Source organism: Grammomys surdaster, unplaced genomic scaffold (genome assembly GCF_004785775.1).
Source record: "Grammomys surdaster isolate TR1022 unplaced genomic scaffold, NIH_TR_1.0 126185, whole genome shotgun sequence".
NCBI classification, from domain to species: domain Eukaryota; kingdom Metazoa; phylum Chordata; class Mammalia; order Rodentia; family Muridae; genus Grammomys; species Grammomys surdaster.
Window position 1 is genome coordinate 4,642,281 of NW_021620991.1, and position 19,742 is coordinate 4,662,022.

Sequence of the window (19,742 nt, forward strand, 5' to 3'; positions counted from 1 at the left end):
CATCTGAGGGCGTGTGCATCTGAGAGTGTGCATCTGAGGGCGTGTGCGTCTGAGAGTGTGCATCTGAGGGCGTGTGCATCTGAGGGCGTGTGCGTCTGAGCTCATCCCGTCTGGAAGCCATTGAGCTTCCTGGATGCTCTGGTCATATCTTCATTACATTTGGAAGATTTTCAGGCATTTTGTTTTCACACACATCCTTTTCCTTTCTTTCCCTCTCTCTGGTCCCTCTGACAGCTATCAGTGCACGCAGACCAGATAAGCTCCCATCACTGCTCACTCTGTGTCTTTTCCTTCCTGATGATGATGGTGGTGGTGGTGGTTTGGAGGTGGAGGAGGAGGAGAACAAGAAAAAGAAAAAGAACAAGAGAGAGAGAGAGAGAGAGAGAGAGAGGGCAGCAGTGGTGTCCATTACGCATCATTATCCAGTCTTCAGGATTTCAGTTCTCACTTCTCCCAGACTTACTTTTATTCCTCCATGGAGCTTTACCTCAGTTTTGTCTTTCTCAGGGTTAGAAGGGATTGGCTGTTTTCTTTGTAGGTGTCCTCGCACGTCATTGATGCTTCTATTTGCTCATCAAGTCCTTCCCTCTGCTAACTGTCTTAGCTTTCTATCCTTGTGAAAGAAGCACCAAAAGCACTCAGAATGTGTCACCTCACAGGGAAAGTCAGGGCAGGAACTGAACGGAGGCCGTGGAGGGGTGCAGCTTATTGGTTTGCTCCCCATGGCTTGCTGAGTCTGCTTTCTTATAGAACCCAGGACCACTAGCCCAGGGGTGACACAGCCCACAGTGAGTGGGGCCTTCCCACATCCGTCATTATTCATGAGAGTGCATCACAGACTTGCCTACAGGCCTATCTGACAGAGGCATTCTCTCAGTTGAGCTTCTCTCTTCCCAGACATGTCTGGATTTGTGTCTGTCCCATTTACAAAAACCAACCAGTAAATCTTCCCTCAGCTCAGCCTTTTCCTTACTTTTAATCTCTTAAGATGGCATTAACATCAAATGATACACTTGCCTTTGTTCTCTTTTGGAGAGCTGTGTCCCCTATGAAGACAGAGGTTCAGTCGGCGACGCTGCAGAGGTCCCCGAACAGCACCCAGCAGAAGACACCAGTTGAGCAGTTGTGAAGATGTCACGCCGTCTCCAGGTCATGTGGGACACAGAGATGTGTGTCACCTCAGCACAGTCTAACTCTTAAATGGCACTCATCAACATTAAGGTCTTCCCTGGCATTGTCTGGTTTGCTTTCAGTGGTGCTGGGGATCAAACCCAGGGCCTAGCATCCACTAGGCTGCCATTCCCCACCGCTGACCTGTATCCCCAGCCCTCCCTTCTTGGTTTTCCCAAAGCAGGAATATTTGTAGGCTCTGGTTCCTGATGTTAAAACTGCCAACGAGAAGCCTTCTCAAGCTCATCTGTCACCTGGTCTGACAGTGTAATCTCAGAAGTCTCCCTGAGTCCGTTACAGTTGGAGCGAGTCCCAGGCCTGAGTCTTCTTTGCGATGTTCTGTTGTTACAAAATCATTTTCCCACTAGAATACTTGAAGAACTTCTGTCTGTGGGTTGTGTGTTTCTCACGGTGTTTTCCGTGAACTTACCACATTGATCAGCATGGTGCTTCTCTTCCTGATTGTAAGACATTCCAGCTTTCTCACAAAAACAAAAAAACGTCAGAGGGCATGGTCCTCTAGGAACTGTGGGGGTCGTGGTTTCAGTTGTTTGAGCCCATTCTCGTCCATGCTCTTCCTGTGGCAGCCGCCTTTCACGGGAGCGCTTTCCTTGAGATCTGTCTGCTAGACAGGACTTTGGATGACTGAAGTTAAGCCTCGAATGTTAAAAAGCCTCTTACTCAAACAGCAGTGTTTTTAAAGGTTTTTTTTTTTTTTTGGTTATAAAATAAATGTGGAAAGTTTTAAATATTACGTTAATGTTATCATGGAGGCATGTGTGCCCAGGCTCACCAAAACAAACGGTTAATTTTTCCTTTTCATCAAATTACACGGCAAGGTCTCCATGCCGACCAGCAGTCTGGAGGCCATGCCTGTTGTTTGCCTTTGAACAGGGGTAAGTATTTGAGGCCTTCAGAGCAAGGGGACACTTAGGGGAGCTTGGGGACCCCAGCTTGGTGACAGCAGGGTCCCATGAGTCTGTGCTCTCCAGGTAGTTTGGTCTCAGAAGTGACTGCGATTGTTTCCGCTCGCTCTCCAGTGCTCTGGTTTGGAGAAGCTCAAGGTTCCTTCTTGACCAGGGAATGGCTGTGGACTCTGCCGTGCAGGTCAGGAAAGAACTGGCAGGGAGGAGGTTTACAGCGCCCGTTTCCTGCTTCTCTTCGTGCAGTGCAACTTACTTTCCTTTTTCTACCCCCTGGTTTTTTTTTTGTTTTTGTTGTTTTTGTTTTGTTTTAGGAAAACACTTTTTTCTCCTCTGACAATTTATAGCTATTGCTAACTGTATTGTCATTGTGGTCAGGAGACGGTCATAGACGCCACTGTGCCCAGCACTCGTACTCGGCGGCTTGGACCTCTTTTCTAAAATAATGCTTTTTCTGGACCGTAGTCCTATCGGAAGGTATCAGAAACATTTTAAGATGCTGCCTATGACGTTTCTTGAAACTTTCTGACACTGAGCAGTTTCTGATACGTGTTCCTGCTATGTGAATAAAGAGACTTCTCAGAACCTACTCCATCCTGGTAGTTAAGTGGTTTGAGAGGCCTGCGTTAGTCAGGTTGGCCTTCTCTGGCAAAGGGTTGTGCTCGTCTGGAGCTACCAGGACCCTTCTGCGTTAGTGTACATACAGCAGACCAGGTTTCTGGTGAAAGGTCCTTTCCTGTTGGTTCTGGATCCCCGTTTGCTCTACAGTTCCTTATTTCCTTGCCTTAGTCCACACCTTATGGAGTCTGTGTTATGCCAGGCTTGATTTGAAAATGGTGCTGTAGTCAGGTCTGTAAAGTCCTTTACCAAGTCTCACCTCTGCTAGGATGCCCTCAGTACACTCGGCAATCCCTGCTGCTGAGGGCCGGTCCAGCAGAGGCTGCTGCCCCCCGTGGGGGTCACACCCAGTGGAAACTCAAGCTCACTGACTTTTATACTAGTAACTAGAGAACTGATAAGAAAAGCGTGTATTGTAGACTTGAGTGTCTACATAAATGTTTACCCAAAGGTTTATTTTCTGGGGTCAGAGGTCAAAATTTATGAAAATAAGATGTTATGTAAATAAATGGATTAAATGAAATATTATCGTTCACAAGATGGCAAATTTTAACCAAATTGGCAATTTGTTCATAATTAACATTGAGTTTGCTCGTACGTAATGGATATTTATCTTTTCATTGGTTATCTTTTTGAGTAAAAACAATAAACAGTGTATGTGTTCAAGTGGAGAATGTTCTTCATTGTGTAGTCAAGCCTTGAGCATGCTTGCTGTCAGCCAGAGCCGCTTGCTGACTGCCGTCCCTGAAGGTCCCGTGCTAGGTCCACATCACCACACTCACAACTGTTGGCCATGTACTCTCATCTCTGTCCCCGCTCTGGAGGTTAGGCATCTATCTGCCACTCTGTTAGTCCCCATTTTATCCCTGAGAAGTTGGGCCCTGGATGTTTATATGTGCAAACATATGGATAATGCTGTTCATGTATGCCAGTGTAGTAAAATTATCAGAATTATTCCTGAAGCTTCTGTAGGGTAAGCTTGTAGTTTACAAGGTCTGAGTTACTTAGAGCAAAATCAAGACATCAGAATACGGAGCCTGGTCCCAGCCAGCAAGGCCCCGAGTCTCATGCCTGTCCAGTTGTACCTTCCTCTCATGGCAACACCAAGGGCCACATAGCCCAGCTTTACAGTTTCTGCCTGCAGCCGGACCTGCATAAGTGCTCTGTAGAAACTGTCTCATCCCAGCCTCACAGCAGCCGGTGGAGGCGGTTCTCACTTTACAGGGAGGCTGCTGAGTCGCCGGAGGACTCTGTTCCAGTGACTGAGCTTAGCAGTCTGTCATAAGATAATTGCCCCAAATCACTACACCTACTGATGATTGTTAGGTTACGCTAGCACACTAGAAACCCATTTAGGCTTCTTGGGATTGCCATAAGGGAGTGAGAGCTAGCGTGCTTCTGACACCAAGGAGCCACCAGTGTCATAGGAAGACTTGATGGCAGAATGCTTGAATCTGCACACCTGCTTTCCCTACTGAGTGTTGCTGTTGTGTCTAGATTAGGAAAGCTTTGTCACATGTACTTGAAGGCACTGGTGATGTTTGGGACAAGGGTGAGTGAGGTTTACACAGTGAGTGAGGTTGGTGCAGACCTGTGGCACCCAGACAAGGTGTCTGGCCCTCCACAGACTACCACAGTTGTGCATGAAATGCTGGTCCATTTATGAATTTGTGGGTCTTAAAGATGAATGCCCTGCCGATTCCATTCCACAGCCTGAATCCCGGTGTCAGCTCTAAGAACACTGGGTATTTTGCCTTTGTTAGCTGAAGGGAAGTGGGTTTCCATTACTTAAAGGGGGTAAGCTGGGCACTGAAATTCACAGAGGTGGAGAGCAGAGAAGTTTTCAAGCCCCTGATGAGTACTCAAGCCAGCTGAGAGCAAGAGTGTGAGCACACAAACTTGCCCCCAAGAAACAGTTCAGAGCGTCCCCCGCCGCTGCCCTTACATCAGAGCTTTTCAAACCCAGGTACCGCCCTCCCTGGAAACAGAGCTCAGCAGCACACTTGGCTCAGGAGCAAGCACAGCTCTGCCTTCCAACCTCAGTGTGACCGACGCTGGATATGGTGACAACCACTTGCACACCCAGCACTCAGGAAGTAGGGAGCAGGAGAAGCAGGAGTTTAAGGCTGGTGCTGGATACATGAGACCCTGTTTCCCCAATCCCACCCCGAAGCAATGTATATATTCATTTTTTTTAGGCTTGAGGAGATGTCAGGAAAGTAATTTATTTTGAATCATATTTGACTTCAGAGACTCTTGGCTGGATCTTTTTTCTCTATGCCTTTTCTCCACCGACCCCCGTGCTGTGTGCACACTTCCTACCTTTACTTAGGAGCTTCTCGCCCCCTTTCTGCAGAGCCCAGGAAGGAACCGAGCTCACGTAGTCAGGCAGGCTGTCTGCCACTGAGCTACACCTCCAGCCCAACTCGCACATTTCCAAGATAAGTGGGGGCAAAGGCAGGCTATCGATTTTTCAGGGTGTATACACAAGTGAACTGAACTGCGTGTGATACTTGAGAAACATAGAGGATTTATTTCTCATAATGAAGAACAGGGCGGCATCAGCGGGATTTTTCTTCAAGCGTCTGCTCTTTTAGTTTCCTGAAGAGATGGTTCTGAGCAGACCGATGGATGCTTGTCTCTCATCAAATGCAGTATTTCCAGAAGCATTCTGGGGCAGTCCCCTGTTGCTTATGTTGTTTCCTGGTTCTTGCCAAAAGACGACTCAGCACAGTGTTAGAATCTGGCCCAGTGAAAGCCTGAAACCACAAGACCAGAACAACAGATTAAGTAGCCGTGAGTCCGAGCTCTCACTGAGGCTCCTCCCACTGGGTCTCTGGTCCAGTCGATCCACTTAACTCTATGGCTGCCTTGAGCTCCCCTCCCCTCTCTGTGACCTCTCTGTCAGGGTTCCAGACACTTGCCTTCTGTGTAACATAGCTGTTAAATTAAAGGTTGAGCCAAAGTTTTCTTTTGGTTCTAGAATACAGTAGGCACATCCTCCATTTACAGTTTTAGACCTTAGGGGTAATCCTTGTACTGGATAGTTTTATGTCAACTTGACACAAACCAGCATCACCAATTAGAAGGGAGCCCCAGCTGCGAAACTGCTTCCATAAGATCCATCGTTAGCAAGCCTCTAGGACATTTTCTTAATCAGTGATTGACGGGGAGGGCCCAGCCCATCCCTGGGCTGGTGGTCCTGGGTTGTATGATAAAGCAGACTGAGCAAGCCATAGGGAGCAAGCCAGTAAGCAGCACCCTCCATGGCCTCGGCATCAGCTCCTGCCTCCAAGTCTGTTTGAGTTCTTGCTCGGACTTCCTTCAGTGATGAACAGTGATGTGGTAGTGTAAGCTGAGTAAACCCTTTCCTCGCCCAGTTCCTTTGGTCATTCTGTTTAGAAGGATGCAAACCCTCGAGTGACGACTTTTCCCCAGCTGCTCACAGAAGCCATACTAACCCCCTAAGGGCTTCGGGTAGTGCTCCCTGTCTCTAAGCTCTCCTGTCACATTGATGGCTACCAGGACGCTGGTGGCGATTACAGCCACAGAGGTGTCTCTGCTCCAGCCTTTGGGGAGGGGAACACAGCATCCTTCAACCCTTCCCATGCTGCCCTGTTGACTACTCTGACTAAAGTCTCACTGCAGATCTGCTGAAGTGCAGGTTTGACTAGTAGGGCCTGTGGATAGAGACTAAGCATTTCCCATCAGCTTCCTAGTAGTGGCCCTGCTGCTGAGGCCACATGGCAGGGCACTGGATGGCAAGCCCAGCAGTGGCCTCACCTGCTGCCCCTTTCTCTTACATCCTACTGCGGCTTACCCAGAACAGACGCCTGTTATGTTCTTGTTACAGTTCCATATTCTGTGAATCAGTTTAGAAACATTCTGCTCCAGGAGAACACTGGCCGGTTGTTTTAAGGTATGATTCCTTAGAACATTCTGAGGTCATGAACTAGGAGAAGTTCATTTTCTCTCCCTCAGAAGCCAGAGCTTCTTACCTTCCTCAGGCTTCCCCTTGGAGTGGGAGTCTCGACACTGGGATCTGGAAAACAGTTTGATACCTTGTTAGATCTACTGCTGTGTTTTATCTCTCTGTCTTTTTCTTTGTTTAAGCAGGGGCTCACCATGTAGACCAGACTGACCTTACCATGTAGACCAGGCTGGCCTCAGAGATCCACCTGTGGCATCTGCCACCATACCCAGCAGTTACGGTTATTGCAAAATATACAGAATCTAAGATTCCAAGGCTGGGAGATGACTCGTGGTGCACAGGCTAAAGGACCAAAGTTCAGATCCCCAGAACCCAGGTAAAAGCTGGGTGGGCATAGAGGCCACCTTGGCGCCTTGAGCACTCAGAACGTAGAGACAGGATCCCTGGGACAAACTGGCTAGTAAAACAGCTGGATTAAGGTGCTCCAGGCCCAGAGACCCAGCCTCAATAAATAAATTCAAGAGAGCTGGAGAAAAACAACCAGTGTCAACTTCGGGCCTCCCAGAGCTCCACATGGGCCTGCCCTCATACATGCACACCACACATGCAAAGAAGAAAAAAAAAATAGAATACCCCTAAATCGTGTTTCCAGTCCTTTCCAGACTGAGGCAGTGTGTACTTGGGAGCAGGCAAGGATTCTGACCTCAACATTTTAATAGTGTGTCAAAAACTATAGCTGGACTACCAGTTAGCAATGTCTACTGAGAGACTCTTCATTCTCTACCTACATGTTCTGAACAACAGAAGAAAACAGTCAATGATGTGATCTATCAGTTGTTTGTGTTGTAATAGGGTCTCGGGCTAGCCTCAGACTCAGGGTTCATAAGTGTGAGTCCCATGTCTGTCACTCACCATTCCGACTCTGTATACATTTTACTTCAAAGTCACCCTGAGGGAAATTTTCTCATTGCTATAATTTGCTTGTTTTTAATACAGTCTTGTTATGTAGCCCAAGCTAGCCTCAGGACTATAGAAGGGTAGGCAGAGCTTGGTAGAAGAATCCAATAAGAAGGGTCGTACAGTTCGGCTTCTAGAGCCTTCTCTAGTAACTAGAGTAGAGCAAGTCTAGGAGCTGTGATATCTGCCCAGAAGCCTAAGAATGTCTTTACCTGCTTCCCCAAGTCTCTCCCCTGCTTCTGTGCCCATGGTCTGGCGCAGCGTCTGCAGGAGGGCCATCTTCTCCAGTTCCTCCAGAGCCCGAAGAGCATCTTCCTCAAGCACTGTAGGTAGAGACAGACAAGCATAGCCTACCCTGGGCTTCACCTGGCTCTTCTGTTCCCTGTCATCGGTGAATACCAGGGACAGGGAGGTAGATTCTGGAACTCCAAATGGGAAACTGGTGTCATGTCACAGAGGCATGTAGCAGATGTAAAGTGCCACACAAAGCCATCAGGGGTCCATGGAGGAACTCATAGGCCACCTCTCCCTGCTGTTGTGGCTAACCTAGCACCTACCCAGGATAGGAGCCAGTCTGGCTCAGAGAGTCTGGCTCGTCCTCCTCCCCATGTACCCATTGTGATCTGTTGCCTCTTGCTCTGAGGTATCTGAATGGGAGGCACAAGGCCTTGTTCCCATAGGGAAGTTGATGGTGGCACTCGACAGCACCTCACGGTGGACATCCACGTAAAGCTCAAGCACGGCGCTGTGACTTCTGTGTGAAACGTGATCTGAATTGTGTATGCTGAGGGAACTGTGGTAAATGCATGTGAGGGACACAAGGTAAGTGTGTGTGGTATGTGGTGTGTGCTGTGTGCAAGCTGTGGGCGTGGTGTGCGGTGTGAGGTATAAGGGCAGCATGTGTGGCCAGAACGTGTGAGCAGTGATCTTCATGGTAACAGGTGTAAGTGTACGGAGTGCATGGTGTGTGTGTGTGTGTGTGTGTGTGTGTGTGTGTGCAGGACGTGTGTGACCGGTGACGGCTGGCAGTGGGGGATATGTGCCTTGGGCGGGTGCCAGCATGTTGAGATGCTCTGGGTGATGGCTGGAAAGCCACACAGGACTCTGGAATGCTGCAGGCTGACAAATACTCATCTGGAACCTTGATGGAAGACAGTGGAAAGACACTAAAGGCGCCCGTCCGAGCGAATGTGGGTGGTCCTTGGGAGACGGCCTCCGTGTTGTGGTGATGTGTAAAGGCCTGCGATGAAGGATGTTTGTGAAGGAAACAAATGTGGGGGAAAAAAATCTGACAAAAACGCAAAGCTTCTGCCAGTTTGGAATTTGAATAAGAGGCTGCCCTCCTCTCGGCTCTTTCCTCGTGGCTGTTTCAAGTGCCGTCAGTATCTGAATACTCCTGATCTCTTCAGAGAGAAAGAGCCGTGTATACTGCTCTTTTAAAATAACAGAATTGGTCCTGGTCTTGAGCATCAGGCTCAGTGCCAGTGTGAACTCAGTGACCCCGGCAGCTGATGGACAGGACGTGAGGGATACTCTGGTATGCTCAGAGCACTGGCGGAGGCCGGACGGTCCAGTGGCAATAGCTGGCAGAGAACTTAGGAAAAGGTCTGAAAGGACCCAAGAGGCATGCCAGTCAACTGGCTCAGCAGACAGAGGTTGCCTGCTATGTGCGAGAGAACCAGGTCATCCTCCGACCTCCACCTCTGGGCCCTGGTGTGTGCGTGCACACATAATAAACATAAAGAAAAATTTGCTTAGGTATCCAAAACCAAATATTAAAACAAGTTACAATTTTTAATGGACTCTAACGTACAACCTGATACCAGATTAAGAGGCTGTGGTAAAATTTCTAATGTTTTCCCTTTCAGTTGAACTTGAGTAGAACATTAAGTCGACAGGAAAGCAAACATACTTGGATGACTCTGTGGTCCCCAGCTTCAGCCACCACTCTGCCTGGTTAAAGCCTTTTCATTCCATATAACACAGTCAGAGGCGTGACTCCCAACTCACAGAACAGAGTACACACTAATCTGTAGTTGGAGAAACTACTGCGTTCAGCCAGTTCATTCCAAAATCAAAGGTAATGTTTTAAGTCAGTCCAATTTTCACAAGCAGAAGTGACAAGGAAAGTTAGAAGTACATTCGTAACATGAAATACACAATTTGTTTAGACCATGCCCATTGTTAAATCTAAGACCTGCAGTAAAGACCCCTTAAGCCTTTTTTCAAAGCATGGTTGCTCCTACAGAAGACCCCTTTCAGCCAGCATCCTGCTCCTGTGCCTGAGTGGCACCCAGAACTGATAAAAAAATAAAATAAAATAAAATAAAATAAAAATGAGAACAAAACAGTCACCTCACCTGGAAGCTGAAGAGACTTTTCACCAGTGTCCGTGAGAGGAAGGGACAGGAGTGGGTTCAGGAGTCCTATGAAGAGCAGGCAGCAGAAGGGCACCCTGTCCATGACGACGGAGAGAAGTCTGGCTGGGTGTCTGCTCCAGAGGACTTCCGACTCTCCTCATTGAGGGATTGCCCGTTTTATCTATCATCGCGTGACCTCATACGTCCCCTCCAAAAATAAATAAATAAATAAAATGAATTTATTGGCTAGGGAGGCTGGAAGGCAATCACTTTGCATTGATGTAATTTTTCAAAGTAACAATTCATAGACAATAAATTTACTGGCTTGTTGACTGGCGTTCAAAGTGGGTATTCTATAAAGCACTGTGAAGTTTATAAATCTGGCAAAATAAGTAACTCAGCAATAATAAATCACAGGTGAAAGACAGGGACAGACATGATGTGGCCAAGGCAGAAGGACAAGGATTTATGAATGTTAGCAGAAGTGATGCGGGGTATGACGTGAAATATCTCGGCTTCCTTTTCAAAAAATCCTCCACTGGCAAATAGATGAGTTGTCAGGTTGTATTCAACCAGTTGTTCGAAGTAGCAAAGACACAGCAAGCATTGCTCAAAGCTCAGGTCTAGCACATGTGCTTGGCTTCGGGTAAGATCACAAGGACTCGGTCCTTAGTCTGGGTAGTACTCATCAAGGAGGACTGAGGAACATCCCCAGGCTGCCTGGCCAGCCTGCCTCACTAGGCTCAACCGAGCAAAGTGATGCTGTTAGCAGCCAGCTCACCTCAGTTCTTTGCTTAAAACGTTGCTTGTGTGCGTGTGTATGTGTGAGTGCACACATGGGTACATTTGTGTGTGTGTGTGTGTGCATGCGCGCGTGCATGGGTGCACATGTGTGCCACGTGTGTATCTGCACACATGAGTTTTCAAGAGCGTGTACATGAAGTAACTGACAACTGTGGTCTAACATGCCCCAGGCAGGAGAATTCTGAATTGAAGGCTAGCCTGGGCTACATCCGTGAGACTTCATTCAACCTACAGGTTCTCAATGCTAAACCTAAGACCCCAGCAGAGCCTATAAATTAGTAAATAACTACAAAGAATAGCAACAAAAGAGTCACACCAAGGTGTGTTGTAGGATTGGTATAGAATATTACAAAGCTGGAAGTAGTCGGCTTTCTTTCCCTAAAATGTTCTGCTGTAAGGCTAGGACGAAGCTCACTGGTGGAGGGCTTCTGTGAAGACCTGGGCTCAGTCTTCAGCACCACATAAACCAGGTATGATGATAAAGGCCAGTAATCCCAACACGTGGGAGGTAAAGGCAGAGAGATCAGAAGTTTGAAGTCTGTATATCTCTTTAAAAGTCTATGCTGGGCCCAAGCACTGATACACACGTTGAATCCCAGCACTTGAGAGAACGAGGCAGGTAGATCTCTAAGTTTGAGGCCAGCCTGATCTACAGAGGTAGTTCTAGGACAGCCAGGGCTACAGATAGGAACCTGTCTTAAAAAAAGTAAAAATAAAGCAAAAACTAGAAATCTATGTTGGAATGTTTTCATGAACACATTCTGTGCACATATGTGTGTAAGTCCTTCATGGTCTGCCAACAGGTACGGAGCAGGCCGACCGACCGAGGGGTCTTTGGTGACCCTTGAGGACAGTTGCAGGGGGAGACAGCAGTGAAGTCACACTTTCCTTCCCCCAGAGGCTGTTTGCCAAGCTCTGTCATTCCCTGGTGACTCAGGGGTCCTGACAGTTATTAGTGAAGGTTTTACTGCCTGGCCTAATTAAGTTAGGATGGAAGGCGTAGGCCTCAATGAAAACCAGCATCTCTCTTCAATAGGCTGTCAATGACAATGTCACCTTGTCCCAGAAAGGCTCTGAGCCTTCACCCAGCCCCCACAGGTGGTGTGTGAGGGTGTATACAGCGATATTACTTTATACGCTGCCCTCTGAGCACAGCAGTTATCCTCACCAGAGATCCCTGATTGTAAAGATCAGGCCTCACCGAAGGGGCAGGGGGCTGAGAAAGGCCATCAGACCCCACCTGAGGCTCCAACCTCTCCCTCCTGTCTCCCCCGCCAGCCGGATGTAATTGTGCACAGCTGTACATGGTCTCAGGCGATGCTCCAGTGTGGAGGGTGACAGAATGGAGTTCTCCATCTATACCAGGATGAGTTTCTTCATCAATGCAGCTGATTTGGGGTGACCCATGATCCTGTTTGCTACCCCTCACTCATGCTCTGTAAGCCCAGTGGGGAGCCTGGTTCACCAGGTGGAACTCGTGTGGAATCATAGCTTTCCTATGGTTGGTGGAAGTGGATGCTTATTCGAATTTGCCCAGGGAGAGTTCAAACTACAGCACAAGAGCTGTGGCTTCACCTCTGTGCTGGGATAGCTGTGAGCAGCGGCCACCTGAAAGGTATCCTATCTTCAGCTAGCTGCAGAGCTTTCTTAAAACAGCGGGATCCAGATGTGATGGGTGCACACCTGCAGTCCCAACACTTGGGAGACGGTGGCGGGAGAATCTCCAGTTTGGAGCTAGCCTGCACTACAAAACAAGACCCTGTCACAAAAACAAAATGAAATCCTAGGTTACTGGCACACAGAGGGAATTTTAATGTGTAACTACTAAGTGATAGTTGTCATAGGATTCTATCTCAGATTGCCGGCTATTCCCTCTACCCAAAATACTCTCCCCAAGATAACTAATTCATTCCCCTACTTTAATGGACCAACTTCATTTAAAACTGCAGCCTGTATTTCCTGTCCTCCCTCTCCCACTCTCTCTCTCTCTCCATGGTGAGGTGAGACATTGCATGCATGCAAGTATATTCACACATTCTTGAGGAACTTATCAATTAGCTAGCTGCTGCCAGCACACTGCAGGGATCCTCCTGCCTCTGCTCCCAATAGATTATAGATGTGGCAGCTGCTCCGGTCTTTTTTTGTGGGAATATGGACTCAGGACCTCATGCTTGTCTTGTAAGCATTTTACCCACAGAGACATCACTCCAGCCTCAATTCTACACTCGTAATGGGCAAACTTACTTAAATTTGCAAGCCGGCATCTCCTACCCTAGTACCCCCACCCTCTTTCCTTACACACTAAGTTTGTCCTATCGATATCCCATGTCGTGTTTTGTTAATGTGTGTCTTACTTAGGGTTTTACTGCTGTGAACAGACACCATGACCAAGGCAACTCTTATAAGGACAACATTTAACTGTGGCTGGCTTACAGGTTCAGAGGTTCAGTCCATTAGCATAAAGGCAGGGACATGGCAGCATCCAGGCAGGCATGGTGCAGGAGGAGCTGAGAGTTCTACATCTTCTTCTGAAGGCTGCTAGCAGAATACTGACTTCCAGGCAGCTAGGAGGAGGGTCTTAAAGCCCACATCCACAGTGACACACCTACTCCAGCAAGGCCACACCTTCTAATAGTGCCACTCCCTGGGCCAAGCATATACAAACCATCACAGTGTGTCTTGCTTATTGGGGTTATGATCCAAAAGGATGTGAGTTGTCCCAAGTCCCTGCGGACTCCTCACACACAGTAGGTCCCTTAGCGCCATTAATGCCAGATCCCTTAGCTCAGTGCTTGGGTTCTGTAAGTGTCCTTTCGACTGAAGCTTGTTGCCTGGTCATCTGTCACCCCCGTGGTGGTTTGAATGAGAGTGGCCCCATAGGTGCATCCTGTACTTGAATGGTTAGTCCCCACTGAGTGGAACTGTTCAGGAAGGATTGGGAGGGGTGGCCTTTTTGGAGGTGTGGCTTTCATGAAGGAGGGGTACCACTGGGGAACTTGCTTTCAGGTTTCAAAAGCCTATGCCAGGCCCACACACATATTCATATATTCTCTCTGTCTCTCCCCCTCCCCCTTCTCTCTCTGCCTGAGATTTATAGATCATACCTGAGCTCTCCGCTACTGCTCAACCTGCTGCCACACTTCTTCCTGCCATGATGGTCATGAACCTAACTGTCTGAAACTAAGCAAGCCCCCCAGTTAAATGCTTCCTTTCATAAGCTGCCTCTGTCACTGTGTCTCCTCACAGCAATAGAACAGTGACATAGACACACTCCCAACATGTGTCAGTAACCTGTTTCTAGTTCGTTATTCTGGCATTAGCTGTTGAAAGTCTGTAGCTGCCCTCACTGAGAAGGTGACATCGCTGTCCACTTGGAGCTTAGCCCAGGCTGACTACTGGGCCTCTTTCCCCTTCTACCATCCCCAGAAGCCTTAACCTGGAGAACCCACAAGGCTTTTTGAGGCAGACCATGGATAAAATCAGAAGTTCTGGATCTTAGGTTCTATATACAGAATAATGCGTTCCATCGTGGCATCTTGGTGCACATGTACCATGACATGTACCATGTTCTCATCTTTCTCCCCGGTGCCCTCCTTTCTGTTCCCACCCACTTCCTGCCACCTCTTACAGAGTTTCCACACAAGGGCTCAGTTCTGGGCACCAGGCAAGCACAGACAGGAGGGAACGAAGTTGACAAGAGCATTCTCAGGGACACCCAGCTCCAGGTCAACCCTTGAGCCCCAGCCTGTTTTTCTCAATCCCTCAGGATGCCCATGTCTCCGTTATCCTGTGTGAGTGACGCAGATGTGCAGACCAGTTCAAGCTTGCCTTCTAAGCCTGACAGTTTTGGCATCGATAGGCAGGTGTCCCAAGGCTCCGGACACGCCCTGCATGTTTGCCTGCTGAAACTCTAATCTGCAGTGTGATGGGGGCCACAGGAGAAAAGCAAAGTGAGATCAGACCAGGAGAGTGGGGACCTCAGAGTGTGATCGGTGCCTGAGAATTCTGTGCATGTCAAAACAGTTAAAGGGGGCTGGAGAGATGGCTCAGTGGTTAAGAGCACTGACTGCTCTTCTAGAGGTCCTGAGTTCAATTCCCAGCAACCACATGGTGGCTCACAACCATCTGTAATGTGATCTGATGCCCTCTTCTGGTGTCTGAAGACAGCGACAGTATACTCATATACATAAAGTAAATAATTCTTTTTTTAAAAATACAGTTGAAGAGTCCACTGTTCACCAATCAGGACATGAGCCCTACCAGGACTGAATGCACCAGCACTTTGGACATAGTTATCCAGCCTCCAAGACAGGGAAGGGTTGTCTCTGTGTGAGACATCTCAGGCTATAGTATGCTGTTCTGGAGGATGGAACAGACAACAGCAGGCATAACAAGACTCCAGAGCCGAGGAATGAGGTGAAGAACTGTGATGACATCCCTGCTTCTTAAGTGACAGATGCTGGCTCAGGCCAGGTGGGACTCTTGGTTGTCTTGCTGTCTTTGGCATGACCTTGACCATATTGGAAGGTTCGTACTAATCCCTTTTAAAGGTAGGACCTGGGCCTAGGGACCTACCTCTGCAGAGTACCCAGAAGGAGCAACTTTTAGACCATGTGGCTCTGTCTTTCCCATCACGAACAGGCGAGCACACAGGAACAGACAGCCACAGTGTGCACTCAGTTCTGTTCCACAGAGCCTAGTTCACATGCTGAGGTTGCAGTAAACACCGGTGCAAGCCCGAGAACCCTGTGCCACCCTGGGGTGCTGCAGGCAACATGTGCAGGCCGATGCCTCCATTTTGGGCATTGTTCTTCCAGGAGAGGCGTCTATAACTATCCTTGTGACCCAGAAGGCCACCTCACAAAGCTGCCAAAGGAAACGGTGTTCCGCGTCTGGGTACGATCCAGCACTGATGTGTCACACACCCGCGTGACGGGGACAGGAAGGGTGACGTACGGTAAACATCCGCTCTAGTTATTGATTTGATTCATCACATTACCCAGTGACTCAAATGTCACCGCTCTGGTGCCGGCACAGTTTCGCCGGTGCATTGTCCTATTATTGATATTAAAGGAGACCGAGAGCCAGTTATGGAGCTGAACGGAAGTGAAGAATCACAGCGTAGCCGTACCACAAACGGATGCTCTCAGGAGTGCTAAGCATCAGCTGCCTGCATGATTTTCTTTCATGATGTGTCTGTGTCTGTGTGTGTGTGTGTGCACTCACACGAGCACATTCATATAGGTGTGTGCCCATGTGTTTGCGTCTTCTGAGGACAGAGGCCAATGTTGGGCATATTCCTCAGTTGCTCTGCACCTCACTTTGCAAGTTTCTGACTGAACCTGGAGTTCATTGATTTGGCTAGACTATCTGACCACTGAATTCCAGCTTGTCTCCTCCTGGCCCCAACACTGGGATTACAGATGTGTGCCACCACACCTGGCTTTCACACGGACGCTGGGGATCCATGCTCAGATCCTCGTGTTTCCAGGGCACCCACTTTACTCCCTGAGCCTTCTCTCTCCAGCCCTGGTTCGTGATTTTTACTATTACCTGTCTGTAACTCAGTGGGATGGGAGGTGTGGGCTTGGATCTATTATCGAAAGCCTATCTGTTAAAGCTCTAAGACCCAGAATCTCAGAGTGAGGCTGTGCTCCCAGACAGAGTCTTTGAAGAGGCGATTAAGCCTAAGTGAGGCCTTTAAGGTGGGCCCTGAACTAAAATGATTAGTATCCTTGCAGGAAGCATCAAGAGACAGACAGACAAAGGGACCATCGTGAGAGCATACTGGGGAAGACCCGGTCTGCAAGCCAAGGAGGCTTTAGAAGGACCAACCTGCAACATCTCAGACTTTAGCCTGCAGGCCTGTGAGAAAGCCCCAGCCACCAGAGCTGACTACATCAGTAGTCCGGTAGTAATTCTCCTGGGGGGAGTGAGTTCAAAGGGCAAGTCCCAATATTGGTTCCCAGGTGCACTTTGTCCATCCAGCTATTTCCACCCCACAGTTCTATTTTATTTAAATTCTTATCACAGAACTGGAGAGATGGCTCAGCGGTTAAGAGCACTGACTGCTCTCCCTGAGGTCCTGAGTTCAATTCCCAGCAACCACATGGTGGCTCACAATCATCTGTAATGGGATCCTATGCTGCCTTCTGGTGTGTCTGAAGATAGTGACAGTGAACTCAAATCTCATTGTGATCAAAACAGCAAATCCTGCCCAGCACACCAGAACACCTGATTTGCTGTGCTTCCTAACTGTCCATGACAATGTTCTTGTCCCTTGGGTAATGACTTGGTTTGGGTTACTATTGTTGTGGTGAGACACCATGACCGAAGGCAACTTGGAGAAGAAAAGATTTATTTCCCCTTACAGTTCCATACAACAGTTCATCATCAACAGCAGTTAGAGCTGGAACTCAGGCAGGGCAGGAAGCTGGAGGCAGACCTGATACAGAGGCCATGGAGGGATCCTGCTTACTGGCTTGCTCCCCATGGCTTGCTCAGCCTGGTTTCTTATAGAACCCAGGACCACCAGCCCAGGGATGGCACCACCCCCACAATGGGCTGTACCCTCTCCCACTAATTACTAAGAAAATGCCCTCCATCCTGGTGTGGTGGCACAAACCATTCCTTCCAGCACTTGGGAGGCAGAGGCAGGTAGATCTCTGTGAGTTCAAGGCCGGCGTGGTCTATATGGTGAGTTCCAGGACATATAATGAGACCCTGTCTCAAAAAACTAAAAGTAAACTAAAAGACCTACAAGCCAGTCTACAGTCTGATCTTACAGAGACATTTTCTCAACTGAGGCTCCTTCCTCTCCGATGACACTAGCTGTGGTAACATAAAATTGCTAAAGTCTTCTTTCTGGTTCTCAGGGATTGTTCAGGGCAAGCATCCACCTGAATGCTGCAGTTCACTGGATCATGTTTTCAAATTTTTATAGACCCCTGGGCGCTCTCTCATTTAATCTTTCTCTCCCTTTCTTATCAAATCCTTCAGCAAGACTCACTAGGAACATTCCTAGAAGCAAAGAAAGTTGGGTTTCTGCCTCGTTCATAAAGTTGTGCCCCATGGGATCTGGGTAGGGGTCGTTCTTAGGAGATGTTGAAAGAGCGAATTGGCCCTGTGCTTGAGCTGGGTGGGAGGCACCTGTGGAAGTTGGGCTTAGCCATGAGTAGGTGACAGGAGTCAAATAGTCTCTGCCAAAGGTCTTTGTTGGTTGGTTGGATTTTTGTCTGTTTGTTCGTTTACTTTGTACTTATTTATTTGGGAGAGAGGCATGGGTCTGCCACAGTGTCAGTGTAGTTCAGGGACTCCCTGTGGGAGGAGCCAGTTCTCTCCTCTCACCTTGGAGTTCCAGGGATCAAACTCAAGTTGTGAAGCTTGGTGCCAAGGACCTTTACCCACTGTCCATCCCAGTGGGCCTAAGACAGGCTATCTGCCATGGTCATTTATCCCTGTCCATCCCAGTGGGTCTAAGACAGGCTATCTGCCATGGTCATTTATCCCCTGTCCATCCCAGTGGGTCTAAGACAGACTATCTGTGGTGGTTAGCTTTAACTGTCAACTTGACCCAACCTAGAGTCACCTGGAAAGAAAGTCTCACGGAGGTATTGTCTAGATCAGACTGGCCTGTGGGGGTGTCTGTAAGGGAATGCCTTGATTGCATTTATTGACATAGGAAGACCCACCCTGAATGTGGGCAGCCCCTATCTTGGTTTGGGGCCTGGATTGTGTAAGAAAAGCTGACTAAGTGTGCAAGTTTGCGTGGCTTGCTCTTACCTGTGGTTGTGGGTGGTGGTATCTGGTCAGCTGCTTTTATGTAGGCAGACAGAATTACAGGTGAAGTGGTCTTGCTTTCTTTGTGTGTGTGTGTGTATGTGTGTGTGTGTGCTATGTGTGTATATAAGTGTGTGTGTGGTATGTACATACAAGTATGTGTGTGCAAGTGTTTGTGAGTGGTATGCATGTGAATGAGTGTGTATATGTGTGTGCTATGTGTATGTGTGCCATGTGTGTATGTGTGCATATGTGTGTTTATGTATGTATATGCTGTGTGTGTACAAGTATGTGGTGTGTGCCTACAACTGTGTGTATACGAGTGTTTGTGGTGTGTGTATATCTGAATGTGTGAGTGTATGTGTATGTATCTGAGTGTGTGTGCTATGTGTGTGTATATCTGAATATGTGAGTGTGTCTGTATATGTGTGTGTGTGCTGTATGTGTGTGTGTGTGAGTTTAGCCAGTAGACAAGTCTAGATATCATTATTCAGGCACCTTTTTTTTTTTTTTTTGAGAGAGAGAGAGGCCCTCTAAGCGTCCTAAAACTCTCCAAATAGAGTACACAGCTACCGGGATCCACCTGTCTCTACCTCCCCAGATCTGGGTAGTTCTGTAGTCTATATGCAGAGTTGGAATGTCTTTGACAAACCAACTCTTTTATCCTTAAGTAATATCCACTTTCATCTTTGGTTCTATTGCTTGTTCTGAACTCAGGTCTGTCTGTACTTGCTCTGGTTTCTTTAAATGAAGCACATAGTTGGGTCATGTGCTTTCAATCCAATCTGATAGTCTCTGAATTTTTTTTGTTGTTGTTGTTGTTGTTTTTTTTGTTTTTCGAGACAGAGTTTCTCTGTGTAGCCCTGGCTGTCCTGGAACTCACTCTGTAGACCAGGCTGGCCTCGAACTCAGAAATCTGCCTGCCTCTGCCTCCCAAGTGCTGGAATTAATGGTGTGCGACACCACTGCCCGGCCAGTCTCTGCATTTTAATCGGTGTGTTTAGACCATTTACACGTAATGTAGTTGTTGTTACGATTCAATTTAAGCCTCCTATTTTTGTGATATGTTGCCCCTCCTTTTCTTCCACGTTATAAAAATGCCTTTATTATGCCTTATACCAATTTTCTTGAATCAATTTGAATGCTTTTTAGTGCTGTAATTTATCTATACCATTGGGTTTTTATTTTTACTTATTATTA

At 47.9% G+C, this 19,742-nt stretch overlaps 2 protein-coding genes across 2 annotated transcripts in view; one reads left to right on the forward strand and one right to left on the reverse strand.

The window, feature by feature from the left end:
* Window positions 1-3,382, forward strand: part of Per3 (period circadian regulator 3) — a 42,323-nt gene extending 38,941 nt beyond the window's left edge. Inside the window, exon 21 of the mRNA XM_028757815.1 lies at window positions 1,036-3,382. Within this exon, the coding sequence (XP_028613648.1) occupies window positions 1,036-1,129 (94 nt within the window). The 3' untranslated portion in view covers window positions 1,130-3,382. The remainder of the gene's footprint in view (window positions 1-1,035) is intronic.
* Window positions 3,383-5,224: 1,842 nt separating this feature from the next.
* On the reverse strand, window positions 5,225-10,091 carry Uts2 (urotensin 2). The gene is made up of 4 exons (XM_028757782.1): window positions 9,960-10,091; window positions 7,812-7,922; window positions 6,710-6,753; window positions 5,225-5,470 (listed from the first exon to the last, which is right to left on the reverse strand). Exons 1-4 carry the CDS (start codon window positions 10,060-10,062, stop codon window positions 5,357-5,359), a joined length of 372 nt encoding a protein of 123 aa, XP_028613615.1. The 5' UTR covers window positions 10,063-10,091; the 3' UTR covers window positions 5,225-5,356.
* Window positions 10,092-19,742: the final 9,651 nt, after the last annotated feature.

Excerpts from the sequence above, each read along its gene's own strand:
- Uts2 (XM_028757782.1), bottom strand. The coding sequence starts at position 10,062 with ATGGACAGGGTGCCCTTCTGCTGCCTGCTCTTCATAGGACTCCTGAAC. Across the intron at positions 7,923-9,959 it reads AAAGTCTCTTCAGCTTCCAG|TGCTTGAGGAAGATGCTCTT; the intron begins GTGAGGTGACTG and ends CTCTACCTACAG. Across the intron at positions 6,754-7,811 it reads GGAGAGACTTGGGGAAGCAG|ATCCCAGTGTCGAGACTCCC; the intron begins GTAAAGACATTC and ends ACTGTTTTCCAG.